Raw genomic sequence first — 19,016 nt, forward strand, 5'->3', positions numbered from 1 at the left:
GGCCACTATGACCGTCTTGGTATTACTGCGCCGTTTGGGTGCCAGGGCACGGGGGTTGCGTGCGTGAATGATGTTGGTGTGAATGGACTTGGCGTCTTCCTCCAACGGGCTTCCCCTGATGATTCCCTTCACCATGTAATCGGGGGCCTTCTCGTAGGGACTGACCTCGTGGCGGCTATCACCGATGGTGATGGCTTCTAATTGTCTGTACTTAGCGGCGTGAGTAGCGTGGGGTGTGTAGTGTGAGGTGCTTCGCTGCCTGTTAGATAGTATATAACTTAAGAAGGTTCCAACCAGTCGAGCCAATTTATTGCTCAATGCCACTGAGCCACTATAAATGTCATGTCCGCTCTACGAGGTTAATAATGCTCAGTTTATTAGGTAGGCTGCTTGATTTAGCGTCGCGATGCAAACATTGCAATGCAACCGCCCAAAGGTGACTTGGACGACAAAGAGACGACAATCGACTTGTCCGAGTGGTAAATTGTACCAATGAAAACAGGAGGGGTAAAATGAAGCAGAACAAGAAATGACTTAGCTGACGGCGGTCACGTCAACGTTACATTGTTGAACCAGGCGCGAGAAGACCGAATTTCACATTCTGCAACATCGTCCAACCATACTAGGGGTACTTCTGAAGACGTTTATGTGTGCGAAATCCTCATTGCGAGGAAAAGACACAGAAATATGTAGCAAAAAATAAGAGTAGAGCGGTGAACTACTTGCAGGAGAGGGGCTTGCTGTGATCGCTTAAGCTTCCAGAGCAATTCAGCTGCTTCTGATAAATAATCTACATAAGAGAGGGCAGTATGCACAACGGCATATAAAAATAATGAAACGGGAAAGGAAATCTGGAGGACGGTTAAGCTTCGCCTTTCCAAGTGAAATGCGATAGCATTCAAAGATCTCTGACTACTTCTTATGCTTCGCGGCAACTGCAGCTTATGTAACCATAATATTTACCGGGAAACACTGGCGGCGAAGGCTATGCGCGAAGGCGAGCTTTCTGGTAGAAACACAGCCTTTTGCGTGGGCCGCGGATGTGCGGGGGCGTGCGCCATCTGAATGGTGTTGCAAGGAACCGGCCACGTCGCTTTTTTAATGGTACAGACGCTGGAAAAGGGGGTCTTGTTTGAGTTTCCGCCCCACAGAATTATATTTTTTCATATATTCAAATTACAATCTGACCTTAGCATATCTGTAGGTTGTGCGTGAGTGGTGCTTTACGATTTTCCTGACGCATATTACTATGAGACATTCAATTAGATCTGTAACGTCTCTGCGCTACACGGAGGGCCTGTGTGGTTGGGTATCCATGGTTCGGGATGAGTTTTCGATCACAAGACCACGAAGAAGACGACACGAGGCCCCTAACGCTTTCGCGTTAAGAGAGAAATTCACAACGTTTGATGGCAATGGCTGCTCCTTGCCACAAATAAGTGCCTTTTTTACAAGACTTGCGCTTGTCATCAGAATTTGTGCTCCGACTAAAGTTGACAGTCATGGAGCGCTCGTTTCATTTTGCTATACGCTAACAGAGAAACGCGCACAAAGACAAACGCCAGTACTCCATCTTTGCTTAACTTATACATATCCGCACCCGGTTATGGCGAACCACATGTTCCCCGAGGCCAGGAGCGATACATGTAATCTTTGTGGGGCGAGAGGGACCCTCGACCACATAATATGGGAATGTCCGTACTCTCCCGGGGGAACGCACAAAATAGGTAGCAGAGACACCTGGGAGACCCTGCTGCGCAGCTCGGACTCTGAGCTCCTGCTCCGGCTCGTCCAACTGGCTGAAGAGGCTGCTGGGACCCAAGACCTCCTAGCCTGCATCTGAGGCGGCGGCACTCGCCCCCTGACCTGCGTGTCGGGAGGTGGGTAGATCACCTTCTCCGTTGGACATTAAAGTTTATTCTATCTTGCCATTGTGAAACTGAGCGCTTAGTTGTTTCTTGCCCTGAGGGTCTATTTTTTCGGTAATTGCCGAATATCGTGTGCTTTTAGTGTACCCGTCGCACCCTTAGTTTTTTAACATTCACGCGGAATAAGACAGCACAATAAGCTCTTCTGGAATCGCAACCGCTGTGAAAACGCGCAACTTGTTCAGGATAATTGCACATGTGGTTACGCTAAAATGTCTTCAGTAAACTGCTGCATTTCCCACTTGCAGGTGACATGTGGTCGCTGGCGCTGGTATGCTCTGCGCTGGTTGCAGCAGCAGCATTCGCTGTTCCCAACAAGATAATTTATGTGGAGACTACCCAAACGACTTGGAAAGGTAGAGCCGTTACACAGTCATCAAAATCATGAGAAATCTTGCGCTTTGTACCATTAAGTCGTAATAAGGTTGCTGACGTCTTTGAAATTTCAGCGTACATTCGGGAATCAGGTGTGAGAAGACAGACGCACGTAGAGAAGGATTGACAGGATGAAACACTTGTATTTTCTGTCTTTCTAGTCCATTGTCTTTCCACCCCATGCGTATTTCCGTGCCCTTGACATGAGGATTACATGACAAATTTCAGACAGTACTTTTGCGCATGTGGGCTTGTATATGACCAGTAAGCGTCTACAGAAGTTGCTGGCCAGAGTTATTTTGTTATTTTTGAGTAAATGTATAACCACTAACAAGACCTACCGCTTGTGCTCAGTGCGTAACGACGGATTTCTGATACTAAGCCCAATGTTGCCGATCATCTACGGATGCAGAGGACGTATTTCTGTAGGGGTAAAATTCAAACAGGCTCATGTACTTATAATTGTGTGCACGTTAAAGAGAACCGCATATTGTCGAAACTGATCCGGAGCTATCTACTACGGCTTACCTCATAACCAAATCTGCTGTTTCGGAATGCTAAATTCCAAAAGCATATTTCCTTACGATAACTAAAAATTAATGAATAGCTTTGGCAGAAGCTGTCAAAATCTGCGAGGTCAAGTGGTGTACGTACAGGAATCTCAGCGGGGCTTTGACATCGGCGTCTCGTACTTCCGTTTATTGACACACACAAAGCGACTGGTCAGGGCAGTGAAGTGAGCCTACATATATAACATTACGGGAACGTAACCCTCGCGTAGCCCGGCTTGATTAATTTTGTCATCCTCTTACGCAAGTTGAAATTAAAGGTTAGTTGACACTCAGGATATTTGGCCTGGTGGTTAGAAAATGGAAATTGAACGGAGCTCAAACTCGGGCCCTCTGCGCAATAACAGGTGCGTTAAAGGTTCGCGAAAGGTTCGTTAAAAATGCATCACAGTTCGCCAGTGGCAATTTCGGAGCATTAATTGTAAAAAGAGGCGCTTTCTAGGTTGCTGGTCTGGAGAAACAATCGCAGCCCGTCGAAAGAAAAAAGGAAAAAGTGGTGAAGGAAAGGCAGGGAGGTTAACGAGTTTAGCTCAGCCGGTTTGCTAGCCTACACATGGGAGCGGGATGGGGGGGATGAAAGATGGGGAGGAGAGAGAGAGCACATAGCACAGCACACTCATCGTCAGTTACAGTACGTCACTCTCGCGTGGTACGTGGTATCACTGTCACAGCTGCTTGTCCGAACCCGTCTCTCTCAAAACCCAAAGTAGTCCCATGGTCGCCGTCAGTTGCGATGCCTTCTGTCGGCGATATGTGAAAATCGTATCAACTGGCAATGATCTATTGTGAAGGTGCCATAGAACGGACGCCAGGGATTGTCTCCGAACATTATATTCATATTCACATGCCCCGACGGCGTCCTATGAGCGACAGGAAGAACATTGCTGCTTATCGCGACGTCAACGTCCGGAAGAGCCGACGAGCGACAGGCTCTGGCGGCGCTAACATGGTAGACGCCGTTAGTAACGTCTGTTCCGTGTTTAAACGCCGCGAAGGAACTCATTGCTCCTTGCGCATTTGTAGCAACAGGATGTCTACTCTAAGGAACGGGATGACAGAATTTATGAGAAGGTTATGGGCTTTTGGAAGAGTTTCGAGGTGTTGGATCGAATTTGCCCAGAATATAGCAGTTAAGGAGTGTAACGCGAACGGGATTGTTATTCTGCGAGGTTCTTAAAGTATGCCGTGTTTATTTATATATTTGTTTGAGGGAATAAGTTGTGTTCTGGAAATTTGTGCACTGCGTTCAGAAACACCCAATTAATGTAGTTGTCACGAAGTTCTCTCTCACTTTATATGCCTTGCTTGGCTACGCCACTACTCGTGCGTGAACCAGCATGGCAGCGCTCAATCGCACCTTCAATGAACGATGCCTACACGTCTGCTACGTTAAGAGAAATGACCGGCGGATTGTGGTCCCGGAAAGAAAAGTGCAGACTCTTTCCATGTCAGCGCTGTGCACGATTGTTTCACGGTACCTCGCCTCTTTCCAGTGTAACAAAAATTCTCTTTCCATAATTCGAAATAAGCTCCAGTGCAATGTATATATCGGGACTCTCTTCCTTCCCACCAGGTGTCGCAGGTGCGCCTCGGAATATGACGGCTTACGAGGATTACTACCACATGAATCGGGAGTCCTACCTTGACGTTTATGAAGACGACAAGCGCCAGGCACGCTCCAAGCAGCGTGTGCCTCTGGTGTGCTTCGTGCGGTACGACGGCTTCATGAAATCGGGCGTGATGCGCTTCGCTGTCCGGGGCATTCCCGTCAAGAAGTGCACTCACGTCGTCTACTCTTACCTGGAGACGGACAACAGGACCGGAGAGTTCCTGTATCGCAAAACGGGTCCGCTTTCTCAGGCAGGTGCGCGACTTTCCTGCGTGGTCTTGAGATATGCGATTGTGGAGACACTTAGTAACCCGAAGGCGGTGGCTGTCACATCATCAATTGTGCGCAAAGCTCGTGTGTTTGTGTGCGTTCAATATCATCTGTGTACGTGTGAGATATCGTTTATGCTAAATTGTATTTCGGTTGCTTATCGATCTAAATATTACATGTATGGGATCGCCCCCCCCCCCCTCCCCAGAAATTTCTGTGTACTTCGATGCCATCTGTACAGGCTCCTCCTCTACTGCCCGTCCGGTTTCCGGTCAAATGCATCTGGCACCCCCCCCCCCCCCACCTTTCTAAAAAAAAAAAGGAAAAAACATGCCTGACTACACAACTGTGCGTATGACTAGAACGTTGAGGCTGGATCCTCATTAAAAAAAATATAGATAAGCTCCAGCCGTTCTCCCAATGTGGCTCAGTCCGCAGATAGCCGGGGGGAATGAAGTAAAATGTTTGGAAGGAGTCGAGTATAGTGAAGAAATTACACCGGATGTAATGAACAGCTTTCAGCCGAGTGTCGGGTAGATTTCGGGCATTGCCAATCAAGCCCCTAAGAATTCCAAGAGGTGTAAGACCAACCTCATAAAAATTTGGTGGTTTTATATAATGGTATAATTTGCTACTCGCATGCATTTGCGGATAACAGTGTTTTTTTTTTTGCTTGCAGATATAGAGAAAGATGTAGCCTTACTAAAGAGACGTCAGCCAAAGCTTAAGGTTCTCTACAGCTACGGTGGTGGAGCGCACACGAATAGCATGCTCAACCGACTGAGCACGAAAACCGACGAGGAAAAATTGTTCAGGACACTCGATTCCCTCGTGAAGCCCGGAAAATTTGACGGCGTCAACTTGCACTTGGAAGGACCGGGACCGTCAATATGCAACAAAGAGAGCTTCAACAAGATTCTCAACTTTATCAAGGTGACCGATGCACACGGCTTTTCCGTTTTCCCCCACGAAATTCTCAAGGGCGCAAAACGCGAAAACCTTGTCTTTGCCTGTTTGTCCGCAGCGTCAACGCCGAGCTATAAATCATTACGGCATGCACCTAGCGCGTTGCGGAAGCGGTGGTAATTTCTCGAGAAGTGCTGAAAACAAAGACGAATCGGTTTTGCTCAAAGGCACGTTAAAGCGAAACAACGTATTAGTTTAGACCACGGTGGTAGTTCAGACTAATAAGGTAGCCTTTCAGTACTGTATTTCGTTAAGTTCGAGACGATAGGGTTTTGAAGGTATAGACGTTCAACTCTTTCGTCTCTTTAAAATGTCGGGCCGAAGCGTCAGGCGCCTTTACGTCAGTGGGAGGTCATGGATTTCAGTATCGTTTCTTGTATTACGCCCTCTCTGGAAGAATATAAGTTCTAGAAACTTGTAAGGTTCAGACTCTGGCTCCTTGGGAGTACGGGGCTGTACAGGTTATGTAGGTGAAAAAAATTTGATTAGTCATGACCAGGCACCTTAAAAAATTCCTGACGTCAAGGCGAGCTGGTGCGAGAACTTGAAAGCGCCATTAAAATCCATCTTTCGTTTCTACTAAATTTACGGCTTGCGAAGTCTATTGTCAGGGATAGCGTGGCTTTTAAGGTATTGCAGCTGAACTTACTAACACAGCTGAAATATTTTTTTCTCTCTATCGTCGCTTTAATGTGATGTTCGTTTCCGTTTAACTCACTAAAAGAAAACAAGAAGAGAAGATAAAGCAGAGCACAATGGCATTGTATAAGCTGATTTTGCAACACGGCGTGTCTGCAAACCCGAAATATTTAATGAGTAGGCGCGGGTACTGATAAATAGAACGCTCGCAATTAATTTCAAGAGAAAGCTCTACCATACGTCACACACTTAGTCTTCTTTTACGTTTTCAGTGACGTGTGAACGAATAACATGAATTCAAGGGAAACCTTTCATTCCTTAAAATTATTTTGTTAAAGATATTCAGAAATTTTTCCACGTATTAGGAAAACACAAGAAAGTACAACTGTTTTATATACGAGCTTGCGCAACGAAAACGCAGTAAAACCAAAAAAAAAAGAACGCGCAATTACGGTCAGAAAAAGAGCAGAAATAGGGGAGCACAACTGCTGCCTAGTTTGTTGGTAAGACGCACAGACGTACTTGTAAGGTGTACTCACATAAAATTTTTGAATTGTAGTTCTTTTTTCATTGACTGGGTATACGAATATCTGAATGCCAGAAAAAGTGCTGACATGCATCATAGCCCCCTTACTACCTTACTATCATACTTGCTTTTCGCAATCACATATTGTTTATGTACGAAGATGGTGTGCGTGTCGTGAAGCACGTCATGGAATCGCAATCCATTGAGTGGCTACGTTCCTTGTTGTTTCTACGAGAACTGCAGCTGTCACGCGCATACGCAGTCAAAAGAAATGTGCGCTACACTCTTTGTATCCTGCTTTTTTATATGAGAAACTCCATCGTAGCCATAGTCGTAGTGCGTTATTACTGCACGCGATCAGAAAATCTGGCTCTGCGTAATGACGCCCCGGTAATGTGGATGACACCGGGCCAGCTTTCCGACACGAACTTTCGTATCAATTAATTGTATCTTTAGGCGTTTTCCAGCCTTAATACTTGCTACTAGGTGGTGACCACGGTTGTAACCCAAACATGGCGTCATTGAAGCGCTTCCTGTACCGCGATCGCTTCCGGCGCATGCAGTTCTCTATAGCATGGTCCTCGAGGTTACCTTCTGTTACCCACAGCCAGCAATCGCTGGGGCATGAATTTGGACTCCACTTTCGTCATACTGCTACAGTCTAGAAGCGCGTGGTAGATCTTTACCAAGTTTAAAATTACGTGCCCGTATTCTTTTAATGTGCGGCGGAGAGATTACCATTGTCATACACCTCATTTTCTGCGGTAGATGATAAGGGTAAAAAGAAAAAATGGCTGTGGCTTAGCTAAGGTTAAGCCCAGGATGCGAAGCATACTAGCCTTTATTTTAACGCGTCAGCGTTAAGGAGCTCGTGTCGCAGAAAAGCCGGTGTCGTCGGCGTCGGCTCAGGCGTGCGGCGCTTGCTCAGGCGCACATTTCGTTGTCGCGCCGAACGCTGCGTTGCTCGACGCGCACCGCGTCCGATGCGGGGCGCGACGCCGCGAGCGACGGCGGGAGTTGGAGCGCCGGTTCTCCTCTGTCGTGACGTCACGGTGTCACGTGATTTCATGGTCACCGCCGCGCCTGAGGAGCTGGGTTGAGCCCTCGTAATATGCTTCGCATAAAAGAAGAAAAAGAAAAGATAGAACTAGAACAATACAGTGATAACAATTAAGAAAAGATCAGTGACAACTTAGCGGTAAATGAGAGAGAAATGCGGTAGGATTACGTGGCCCCTCCTTGAAGCTCCAAATGCACGGTTTAGACCGCGTTCACCACATTGAAAAGTCTTGTTCAGGCGCTCTCTAGACAAACACACACACACACGAACCCACCTTTGAGAGACGATGCGGCACAGTACAATGAGGGACGCGCAGCAAATTTCGACCGAGGACGCTTCACGTAGCTTATTTTTCCATCGTCAGCTGGAAAAAGAGCGAACTCACTTTTCATGAATTAATTGTTTCTGTATCCTTTTCGGTACCGTAGTACCCAATGGGCAACTGTGGAAGTGGTTAGACGCATTAAAGCCGCAAGCGTTCGTGAAAATGCCTACCAATACGGTCTAGGCCGCTGTTTCGCCGCAGACGAGAAATGCCTACCGTCAAATACCTCTCGATTACTGTGAGTTGACAAAAAAAAAATATAGGATGCAGAATCAACAGGCCTAGGCACGACGCGATGTTAGATTTTTATCCGTATCTTTTGGCCAATCAAAAATTATTTCGATGGCAAGAATCACAAGGAGATGGTTAATTTCTTCATTTACAGGGAGACGCTGACTTTAGGATCTAACCGCGGAATACAAACGAAAAATGGTATTTTCACATTCATAATTCAAAAGTTATGTTCCTGAGATGGCTTCGAGTTTGAGGAGTACAGACGGTTTCGTGCGCTCGATAACAGCAACGAGCACGCAGCCCCAAGGCACTGCAGGTCACGCGCATTATCCGTCTATAACATGAAACAAAAACTGTGTTCTTTTATTTATTTATTTATTTAAAATACTCATATAAAATGCCTGATGGCGTTACACAGAGGAGTGGTTAATCATTATACAATGCTAGATATAGCAGTCTGAAAGGATGAATGAACCGGATTGCTGGTGGCCGAGGCAAAGAGGTGGCTCCATTCGGATGCTGTCTTGGGCAGAAATGAATTGAAGAAAAGGTTTGTGCGGCAACTTGGCAATTGTGTATTGACGTTGTGGTCGATTTGCGATGAAATATAAGGGGCTGATATAAAAAGGTCATTTTTAAGTTTTCGGTTAGTATAGTACATTTTATGAAAGAGTTATAACCGGGCGAGTTTCCTTATTGATGTTAGATCTGTCAGATGAAGGCTAGTTTTGATGGCGGATATAATGGCACTGCGGGAATAATTGCATTCAATGAAACGTGCAGAGCGGCTCTGAATGGCTTCAAGTAAGTATGTTAGCTGTGCTGTAGCGGGATCTCATGAAGCATACTCTAGTTGAGACCTTACTAATATTTCATATCATGTACATTTTAGGGAAGAGGGCGTGCGAGAAAAATTGCGACGTAATAAACCTAGTGTTCGATTGGCAGAGTTTGTCACGTATTGAATGTGAGTTTGCCATGACAAATTGCTAGTAATGTTAACACCTAAATATTTATTGGAAGTGACAGAGGACAGAATAGAGTTATTTTGTATGAGGATGTAGAAACAGCACTACCGCAATAAAGTTTCATAATATTACATTTGTTGACATTTAGTTTCATTAACCACTGGTTACAACACGAAGAAATGGCGTTAAGGTCAGATTGAAGTAAAAATAAATCATCTGGGTTAGTTATTTCACAATAAATAGCACAGTCATCAACATAAAGACGGATGTTAGACGTCAATTTCTCCGGCAGATTCTTAATGTAAATAAGAAATAAAAGAAGTCGAAGGACTTAGCCTTGTGGCATACCAGAAGTTATGAAACAGGTTGGTGAAACGGAATTGTTAGCAGATACGAACTGAGTTTATTTGTCGAGAAAGTATTCAATTCACTTAAGTAAATAGGGGTCAATATTAAGTTTGCTTAACTTCAGAAGAAGGAGACGATGGCATACTGTGTCAAAGGCTTTTTCAAAGTCTAAAAAGATACAGTCAATGCAAGAACATCGTTCCAGAGATGAGAACATGTCATTAGTAAACATAACTAGTTCTGTCTCACATGAAAAAATTTTTTTCGGATACCATGCTGATATTTAATAAAGAAGTTGTTAGATTCAAGGAAAAGCACGATATCAGAAAAAATAGTCTGTTCCATAACTTGCCCAGGAATGCTGGTTAACGAGATGGGTCTGTAGTTGATATTGCCTAAAGGGTTACCTTGTATTGGAATAGGCACCACCTTCCCCTCCATCCAGTCATTTGACAGCACACCGCATTCTAAGGACTGCTTGAAAAGGTTAAATAAAATAATGGATGAGAGGATTACAGTGCATTTTAAAAACTGAGCAGTTATTTCATCAGGGCCCGGTGCAGATACCTTTAAATTCTTTATGAGGTTTGTTATTCCAACCCAGTCAATGATTATGGGATCCATCATGGGAAACAAGGGGGCTATTAAATACGGGTGATGAAAAAGACTGATCATCAGAAAACGAAAATGTAAATACGTTATGCAGAGAAACACAGCACATATCAGATGGTATGACGTTCCCCGTTTCATCAAATAGTGGGATATCTTGTTTCGGTTTACCGCTAACCACTTCCCAAAATTTACAAGGTTTATTTTGAAGCACAGAAGGAAGAATGCTTGAAAAGAAATTGCACTTGGCCGCTTCAAGTTCAAGCTTGGAATATACTGGGCTCGAGATACACTGTCAGGTCGTAACTGAATACCTAAGCTACTGCATACAAGAGCTTTAACTTTTTCGTTCGGTTGAGTCCGGGATTCACTTGACGAGTCAGCAAAACCATAAAAATTTTCCCCCCCTATGTGCGCCGTCTTCAAAATCGTCTAGCCTGCTCTGAAGTTAGGCATTTTCTTCGCGAACTGTGTGCACAACTGTTTGTTGCAGGCTATTAGTTTGGCACTCATCTAAATTGCTTACGCGGTCCTCTACAATGGCAAGTCTAGCGTTAATGCCATACACAGTTTGTTCTAGGGCGATTTGACTTTTTTTGACGTCGTCAAGCATTATCCTTTGTTCATCATGACGAGAGTCACCATGTGAAACAATAGTTTTAACAACTGCTAACTCTGGCGATAAATTTATATTTATTGTTATATTTAAATATATAATATTGTAAACACAATATTAGTAGTTTTATAACATTGAAACAATCAGAAGTAATGGTGTAAAAGACCGGGGCATAGTAGGAGCAGCAGAAATACACTGTTCGATTTTTTACAATAATAAGGAGCTTCACCAACCTGCACCAAGAAAAGGAACGGGTTTATGGCCGGCTGCATTCCTGCTGCTCCAACATGCCCACTGGAAGGTTGAGCAAGGTAAATATACCAGGTAGCGAAGCTTCCATAGGAGCCCATACGTTCAAAACATGGCGGTTCATCGGCGGTTCTCTGGCTTAGCGCTATCTGTATGTGGAGGGAGCACTGCCGGTGGAAAAAAAATAATACGACGCCATGTATGTTAAAAACAGAAGCGACGTTATTTTGTTTCCGAAGGTGCGAAATTTGTTTTGTTGGCCTGCCTTTAGAGCTATATATTCATATGGCCCACCATCGTCTTGATGGGTGTTTCGAGCTTTCAGGGCGGAAAGCGATGCAGGAAAAGGACAGCCGTATGGTTGTCGAAATCCCACCCCTTCACAGAACATACTTTTTTTGGAGGCCAACGAAAGCTTTAGGTGTAGAGACCTGATCATATCGTCGGATGCCAAGCCCGTCGGCCAGCGCAGTCGTACAAAAACAACTACACAATTATCTTGCTGAGCATGAGGTCGCGGGATTGCATCTCAGCCTCGGCAGCCGCATTTCAATGGGGGCGAAAACACCCGTGTACTTAGATTTAGGTGCACGTTAAAGAACCCCAGGTGGTCGAAATTTCCCCAGTCCTCCATTGCGGCATGCCTAATAATCAGAAAGTGGTTTTGGCACGTAAAACCCCATAACTTTTTATTCATGACTCCCCCTTTTGGAAGTGTTTTGTTCTTTACATCACTACAATGTGAGATTATAGACGTGCTCCATCTTCATTGAGTGAATACTGGGAAACGGACTCGGACTTTTCTTGCGTGCGCCTTTACACATTCACCGCAACAATTTATTTTTCATAACTTACTTTTTAATTTAGGAGGCTGCAAAAGACAGCGACTTTATATTAACAGGTGGTCTTAATAACTCAGAAAATTTAAATGCTTATTAATCGGCCTTCACTTCATGGCAAGGAATTTCAAGAAAGATATCTTTATTAAAATACAAAGCCTATCCGTTTGACAACGTTCATTTGAATTCCCCCTTGAAAGCTGATGTCGACTTACAGGTGGCTCGGATCGGGGGCCCTTGACATATGTCCAACCTATCAAGCAAAGAGTTATTACAAATATTTCAATCCAGGAAGACGTCTTGCCCTTGTGGCTTTCATTCCCGTTGGCAAATACGCATAAGACGAAAGTGCTGCGTGAAGAGTGTCGTTAGCACAAACGAAGGAGCTACCGTAACTCACCTTGCCTATACGGCTGTCATTTGGGCTTAGATAAGAAATGCATATTTTAAATCGAGGCATAACGAATCCGAAAAGAGCTGCCCATGACCAGCGCCAGCTAGGTTTCTTTCATTTCGTACTTCATCCCAGCGGCTAGTAGTAGCTCACGGAGCAGAGCGCTAAGTGTGGAAGTGGCAGAGAAGGTGCTCCATTCAGTCTCGTCACCCACCGAAAACTGCACGCCGCGCTGCTGGCCATTCCTAGAAAATTGTATATGTGACTCCCAGGCATTTGCAACACAACAACATTGTTTTATGATGGCAGAGTCTAGGTGGGAGACAGGGTGGTTATGGAGATGAAAACACGCTATTTTCTACAGCAACTTAACGATGAATGAATGAATTAATGCTTTCATTTATTGAAAAAAAGCAGGAGCAAGCATCAGTGGAAGCACCTATGAGCACATTGGAAAAGAAGCGGGGGACAAAGAGAGGAAAAGCTGGAGCCCGGCTGGCGTCGCAGTTTAACGTCGAGATAATATAAGCGAGAGTTGGTGGAACCAGTTGAATTCCAGGGTAGATGTGTGATGTGGCGAGTAAATTATTGGAGTCACCGCCCAGCTTCCGTCCTTTGCGGTAGTATAAGCACCCGCCATTCTTGGTAACAAACATTTGCTGAAAACCAATCTTGGCAATTACTTATTAATCGAGCCATACCTCGCCGCGTATTGCTCAGTTGTAGAATCTGTGGGTTACTACTGCGCTGTCGCGACAAGTTGCGACCATACCGTGACGCTTGCGGTTGCGGTTGCCATACTCGTGACTCCTATCATTGCGGGAATACTATAAACATCGGTTTACTGCACTAGTTAGAGAACAGACATTTTAGAACAGCGTTTCTCGCCTGACACACGCTCAACGCAAGCGCCACTGCAGCATGTTACGGTGCGCGTCCCTTCAAGACAGAGACGCGAACGCAAACACAAGAACGTGTTAGAAGACAGGGTGCCGTCTTCTAACACATTCAAACACATTCTAACAATATGTTAACAATCATGCTGTTGTTTCTATGCAAAGAGGTTATATATTTAAACTTCTGGAATGACAATCCAATCCGCTGCCTACGGGAGCGCTTGAAGCCGCCGGCGGTCTATTGTTAGAGAAAAAGGAGCGCGGCTACAGTACGTGGCCACGCTATACGCGTGGCGCTTCCTGTGCTTGCGGTTCTGCGTTGAAAAATAAAATGAGACCCCTTTAAGAAGTATATCAGTCCCCCGTTGTATGTCGCTTGACGTTTTGTGTCGTTGACATGCTGTCATACATCGACAGCATATCAACTAGCGTGTAACCGATACTTCATTAAGGTCGCTGCGTGTTTGTGTTGTGTCAAGCAGGAGCGAGTAGTTGAAGAGGTGACACTGGAGAGAAGGTGGTGAGGGAAGTCCGCGAAAAGTACTTGAGGATAGCCATATTGAACGTCGACGCCATGTTGAAGAAAGCCTGCGACTTCGGTTGCTCAGGTCGCCAGAAAGGTTTGAGTCCATGGTAGCATACCACTGGACGTATTTGGTAACCACAGCGATAGACACAAACTTTGCGGATGTAAACAAAAGAAAGAGACCTAGTGAGTTGGCCGGCCTTTTTGAGCTCTGGCAAAATTTGAAAAATGAATCTGGCGAAGTATCACGTACCCAAAATAGTATATGCCAACCCAAATGAATCAGCATGTTCATATTTGCACAACACACCATAGTGACCTGCTACCAGGACAGTTTTCATTCAGTGCATTGGGTGATGACAGTTCTCATTGGGTGCTTGAGAATAAAAACGAGCACATCAGAGACGACCGAGGGACGTTTCTACGGTGCAAGAGCAGCATATCGCCCCCCCTCTCCCCCTCTCCCCCCTCTCCCCCCCACCAAAAGAAAACGTGAAAATAAGCTTGCCAATAGGGGCATCGTAAGCTCGAGCACTACGGCGCTTGTTGATCTTGTTCAGGATGACGTCAGCGCTTCATTCAACGATTATTTCTGAGAAAATGAGTTGAAGTTACGTTTTTTTGCATCACAATGGCGGACGTAATCAGGCAAACATTGATAGCACTTTATTAGAGGGTGCCTAACTACTCTGTGGAGATTACGTATGACAATGACAACAGACAACACAGAAAACTTCACTTACATCGATTCGCACATACGTGGGATCCGCAAAAGTTTTTAGACAATCAATTTATATGTTTAAGAATGGCGCTCATTAATGCAATATTTGCATTCACAATGAACAAAAGCGGCTGTCGTGTCCACGGTAGAAATTATTTAAACGGCTTTAATCCCATGAACATTATATCATTGCGAACCTCCGTGGGATCGTAATCGACAAAATGGGGTACAAGTGATAGGAAAATCAGGAGGTTGATGAACGGCAACAAGGCAGAAGCTTGCACAAGGCCTCTGGGAAATAAAATGACTTTTTGAGCAGCGTGGTCAAGGGGCCATGGAATTGTTTGAATGTCTATTAAAAATCCTCCAAAACATGAACAGAGGCCGACAAAAATGCAGGCATTTCAGGAAAGGCGAAACCGCTGGAAATGTTAAGAAAGCATTAGATAAAAGATGACCTAAAAATAAGAAGCCATAACGTTGACAGGGTGGCCAAATATTGGTCCAAATAAATTGGCTTTTGAAGCAGTTAAGCTGGAACGCCATGGTGCGAAATAAGGCGAGAATGTCGGCAAGTGTTGAAGAGAGGTCAAGTACGTATACATACTGTGGCCGACGCCAGCGCCCGGCAGTTGTCAGGCGACTGCACGTATGAGCAAGATGCCTGGTCATCAGTCGTTACAGTGTGATTCGGCTCTGAAATATTGGACGCGGACTCCATCTCATTAAATACAGTACATTCCACGGTGTCATTCTTCGACAGCTGGTACCGATGCTCTCGCAATGAGTATAGGAACAAATTGTCTCATTGTGTTTAGAGTGTATACACTCTAAAAAATTCTTTTTGATGCTATAGCATCAAAAAGAAAATAGAAAAGAAAAAAAAAGAAGGAGAAAGGAGCCGTATCAAAAGCCCAGAGTCAATCATCGCTCGTCGTGGCTAAACGCTCTTAGGATGATAAGTCATTTCCAGGCGACGAGCAGCTATGCCTTATCAAGAACACTGATAACGTCGGCGGGGCAAGCATTGTGGCAAAGTTCAATGCGCAGGGATACCTTTTAATTATTTTATTTTCCTTTTGTTGTCGTCATCATGCGCCACCGCGGGAAGTTTGAAATGTTTAAGGTCAGCACGCCACGTGGTGGCACTCACGCGAACTAGCCCCTTGTGTCCGGAAAAGCTGGTTATGTAAAGCGCTACTGGTGGAAACGACATTGAACCGAATGAAAACCCGATATGAAGAACAACAACGTACCATTGGTCACTCCAGAATGCATTACTTGTACTGGCAAACACTGTCCAAATAAACAAAGGTAGCAATCACATCCAGATTCACGGGGGCATTTCTGCTTGGTGCTGAGCTCAAGTTTTTCGTTTGTGGCGAACAATCGAGGTGTTTCCACGAAGCCGAAAGGGTCCTTGCTGCCAATTACCTTTTTGTTTTTATCAGCCTCTGAGATTTCAGCGATGAAACCGCGGAAATCAGTGCGCTGTACGAGCAAACGTCAGGCCTGCCTAGCAAACCACATCAGTCTTTTTAATGACAAAGAGCCTTTTAAGTGAGCAGGAGGTTAAAAAATGGCAATATTTGTGCGTATAGCGGGCCTCCGAAAGGTGCAAGCACTTATTCATGGCGTTGCTCCCCTGCTACACGTACGATAATTGGCTGTTTTCGACCTTCATAGGCAACTCCACACTGTGAATAGCCTTACAGTATATCCCACAGAATTCCACAATATATAGGAAGTAACGTCTGTCGTGCATTCAGAAGGTAAATACCGAAATTGTGCACTGATAGAACTAAGCTAAATACTGTTAAGTTGCGTGGTCGGCATGTCTTTGGATAAAAAACAAATGAAATTTCCGTTTGTGAGTCGGGGCACCTTTCTCCCTATAGTTAGCTGACACGTCTGCTAAGGTGGTCTGCATCTGAAGACTGGCGCTTGTTCGTGCTTGTCGTACCCGTACGGCGTTTTCCAGGTGGGGTCCAGGCTTCGGAACCCAGCAGACACCCGCCGCGCGCAGGAACTGTTAAACCTCGGAGAAACATGAAAAGTTAATAACAACCAATCGTACTATTTGCGTTTCTTCCGATAGGCTTACGAAATTTGCGGTGGTTTTCTTTTAAGCAATGTCAGCTGTAATAGTGTAAGTGCATGACTTAAAGACGAATCGAGCAAGTTGGAATGGAATTTAGCTGTGTGCACAGGGTCGGAAAGGAAGCTTACGGCGTGGTGGCCACGACAAATGCTCATAGTATAGGAAGGAGCGCTGTTTGCTGTTGCTTCTAAATGTTTTTGCAAGCAAACATTTATTTATTTATTTATTTGAATAGCTTCAGGGCCCATAGGGCGCTACAGTTATAAATTGATAGCTGACTGCGCTCATGAGAAAACAGCATCATCTGCTTATGCCGCTAAACTAAAGCCCGCTATCAAAACGATATGTCGCCTCGCGGCATAGCAAGTGGCATGATCAACTTCAGGCCTTCCCATCTATAGTTTTCGTTCATACTGCCTGCGAACAAAAGCACATTACCGAGAACATTCTTTCTTTCTTTCTTTTCTTTATTTGTTTCCATTGCTAAAATACAATGACGAGGGCTAAGATAAAAGCTGCAATGAGGCAGCTTGAGGTGCCCTTAGCCCCCGTGTTACATGGTGGCAGTGAGTAGCTGTCAAGGATTGATGGTGGGGTTAATTGCACTCTCCGAACCGGAGGGGATGGGGCGACAACAAACCCACCCCGCGTGCGTTTAGGGAAGGTTCGACTGCTGACCGGCGATAAGGTCCACGCCTGATCGACCGTGAACCAGAGGCATGAGACGGGAGGCGACGTTCGACACACACATTCAATTTAATACACTAGAATCATGTCCGAGACATACTCGAAAAACATACAAATTACCAGTAGCGGGGCCTAGTTCGCGGAGAGCGTGCGGGTCACACAGCACACGCCCTGACGCCACTCGCGCGACACTAAGCCCACCACGTGGGAACCACTAACACTCGCGAAATAACAGACAAAATACGCGACAAAAATGAGAAATACACGCGACAATAAATACGGAAAACCTTACACTAACAGAACATAAAATAATTAACACGCGATGGATAAACAAATGAAAGATTAAACGCGATTGGAAAAGAGAGTCCGGCGGAAAGTTTGAGAGCGGCCTGGAACACGAGGCTTATCTGGGGCGTGCTTGCCGAGGTCCCGGTCTGAAGAGCGTCGGGCTGCTGGTACCTCGCTGCCGAAGATCTTGACGGACTTGCACCGTCTGTCGGTCTAACGGCGAAGACTTCGGCCTGGAGGTTTCAGCCTGCCGACCACATCTTCAGCTGTCCCCCGGTGCACGACCTCGTTCCTTCGCCTTCCACGCTGCTCTGCCGCTCGCCGAGCCGCCTCGTACCTCCGCCGGCTCGGCCGACACACGTGATCAACCCGTCGGGCGGGTTCCGGGACAATGGGGAGCGCTCTCCCTCGTCGCCGTGCAAGCAGCCTTGCGGCTGTGGTGGCAATGTCGGCCCACTCGAGAGGGGCGCGGGCATGCAACTCTGTGACAGTAGCGCAATCAACCGTACGCAAAGAACATTACATATAAATAATACTTACAATCATCAATCAAGAGACTTTTCTATGACGGAACAAACAAACAAAGAACAAAGAAATGGGATAAGGACAAATAAAAGCAATGCAGATAGTAGGCACCACCACATTACATACACTTGGCAATACATAAATAAAAGTTAAAATCGCGTACACTTGACGATGCATAATTAAAGGTGAAAAGAATCGATGGTCGATTATTATTGGAATTATTAAGTGAAAGAAAAGGACGAGCAAAAATTATGTCATTACAAACATTAACAAGGCACACATGTGAATATAGGTGAGAAAGGAATTCCAGCTGCTTAAGGCATTAGTGACACTAATGCTGGGGCAGAAAACTAATCTGACCAGACCAAATGAAGCTTAAGTGTGCATCACTAATTTGTCAAAGCGCCTGCAAAACAAAGTACACTGCGTGATTTCAAACACCGGAAACATATTTAAAGCATTGTACTGGAGAAGAACCAGCAGTATCCACTGCTTTGAGAAAGGCGACGACGATAAGTTTGGTCGATCGCCTTGTGCCTATATTGCCTGAGCTGCCTGGACTCTCGCTCAGGCTCTCTCCTCTATGACAGCTTCATTAATTACACTAAATTACATTAATTACACAAATTGAGAACCTGCGGTTCAACCTAGATCAGCTTGTTCTGGGCGCGGCGGCTAAGGGGCCGCCACGCCGAGTAGTTGGAGTCGCGAACAGCTAGCTCTGTGTTACAAATTGCAGACTAAACCT

General features: G+C 45.3%; 1 protein-coding gene across 5 annotated transcripts in view; it reads left to right on the forward strand.

The window, feature by feature from the left end:
* LOC135916975 (probable chitinase 10) overlaps nt 1-19,016 on the forward strand; it is a 185,974-nt gene that overhangs the window by 132,781 nt on the left and 34,177 nt on the right. For 4 of the 5 annotated variants that reach the window (XM_070532014.1, XM_070532013.1, XM_070532012.1 and 1 more), the window contains exons 2-4: nt 2,177-2,284; nt 4,446-4,736; nt 5,431-5,684. In XM_070532014.1, the coding sequence (XP_070388115.1) occupies nt 2,182-2,284; nt 4,446-4,736; nt 5,431-5,684 (648 nt within the window). In that variant the 5' untranslated portion in view covers nt 2,177-2,181. Of the gene's footprint in view, nt 1-1,727; nt 1,881-2,176; nt 2,285-4,445; nt 4,737-5,430; nt 5,685-19,016 lie in introns of all 5 variants that reach the window. The other variant, XM_070532010.1, reaches the window with a different exon arrangement.

The sequence above is a fragment of the Dermacentor albipictus genome, chromosome 1, assembly GCF_038994185.2.
Source record: "Dermacentor albipictus isolate Rhodes 1998 colony chromosome 1, USDA_Dalb.pri_finalv2, whole genome shotgun sequence".
NCBI lineage: Eukaryota > Metazoa > Arthropoda > Arachnida > Ixodida > Ixodidae > Dermacentor > Dermacentor albipictus.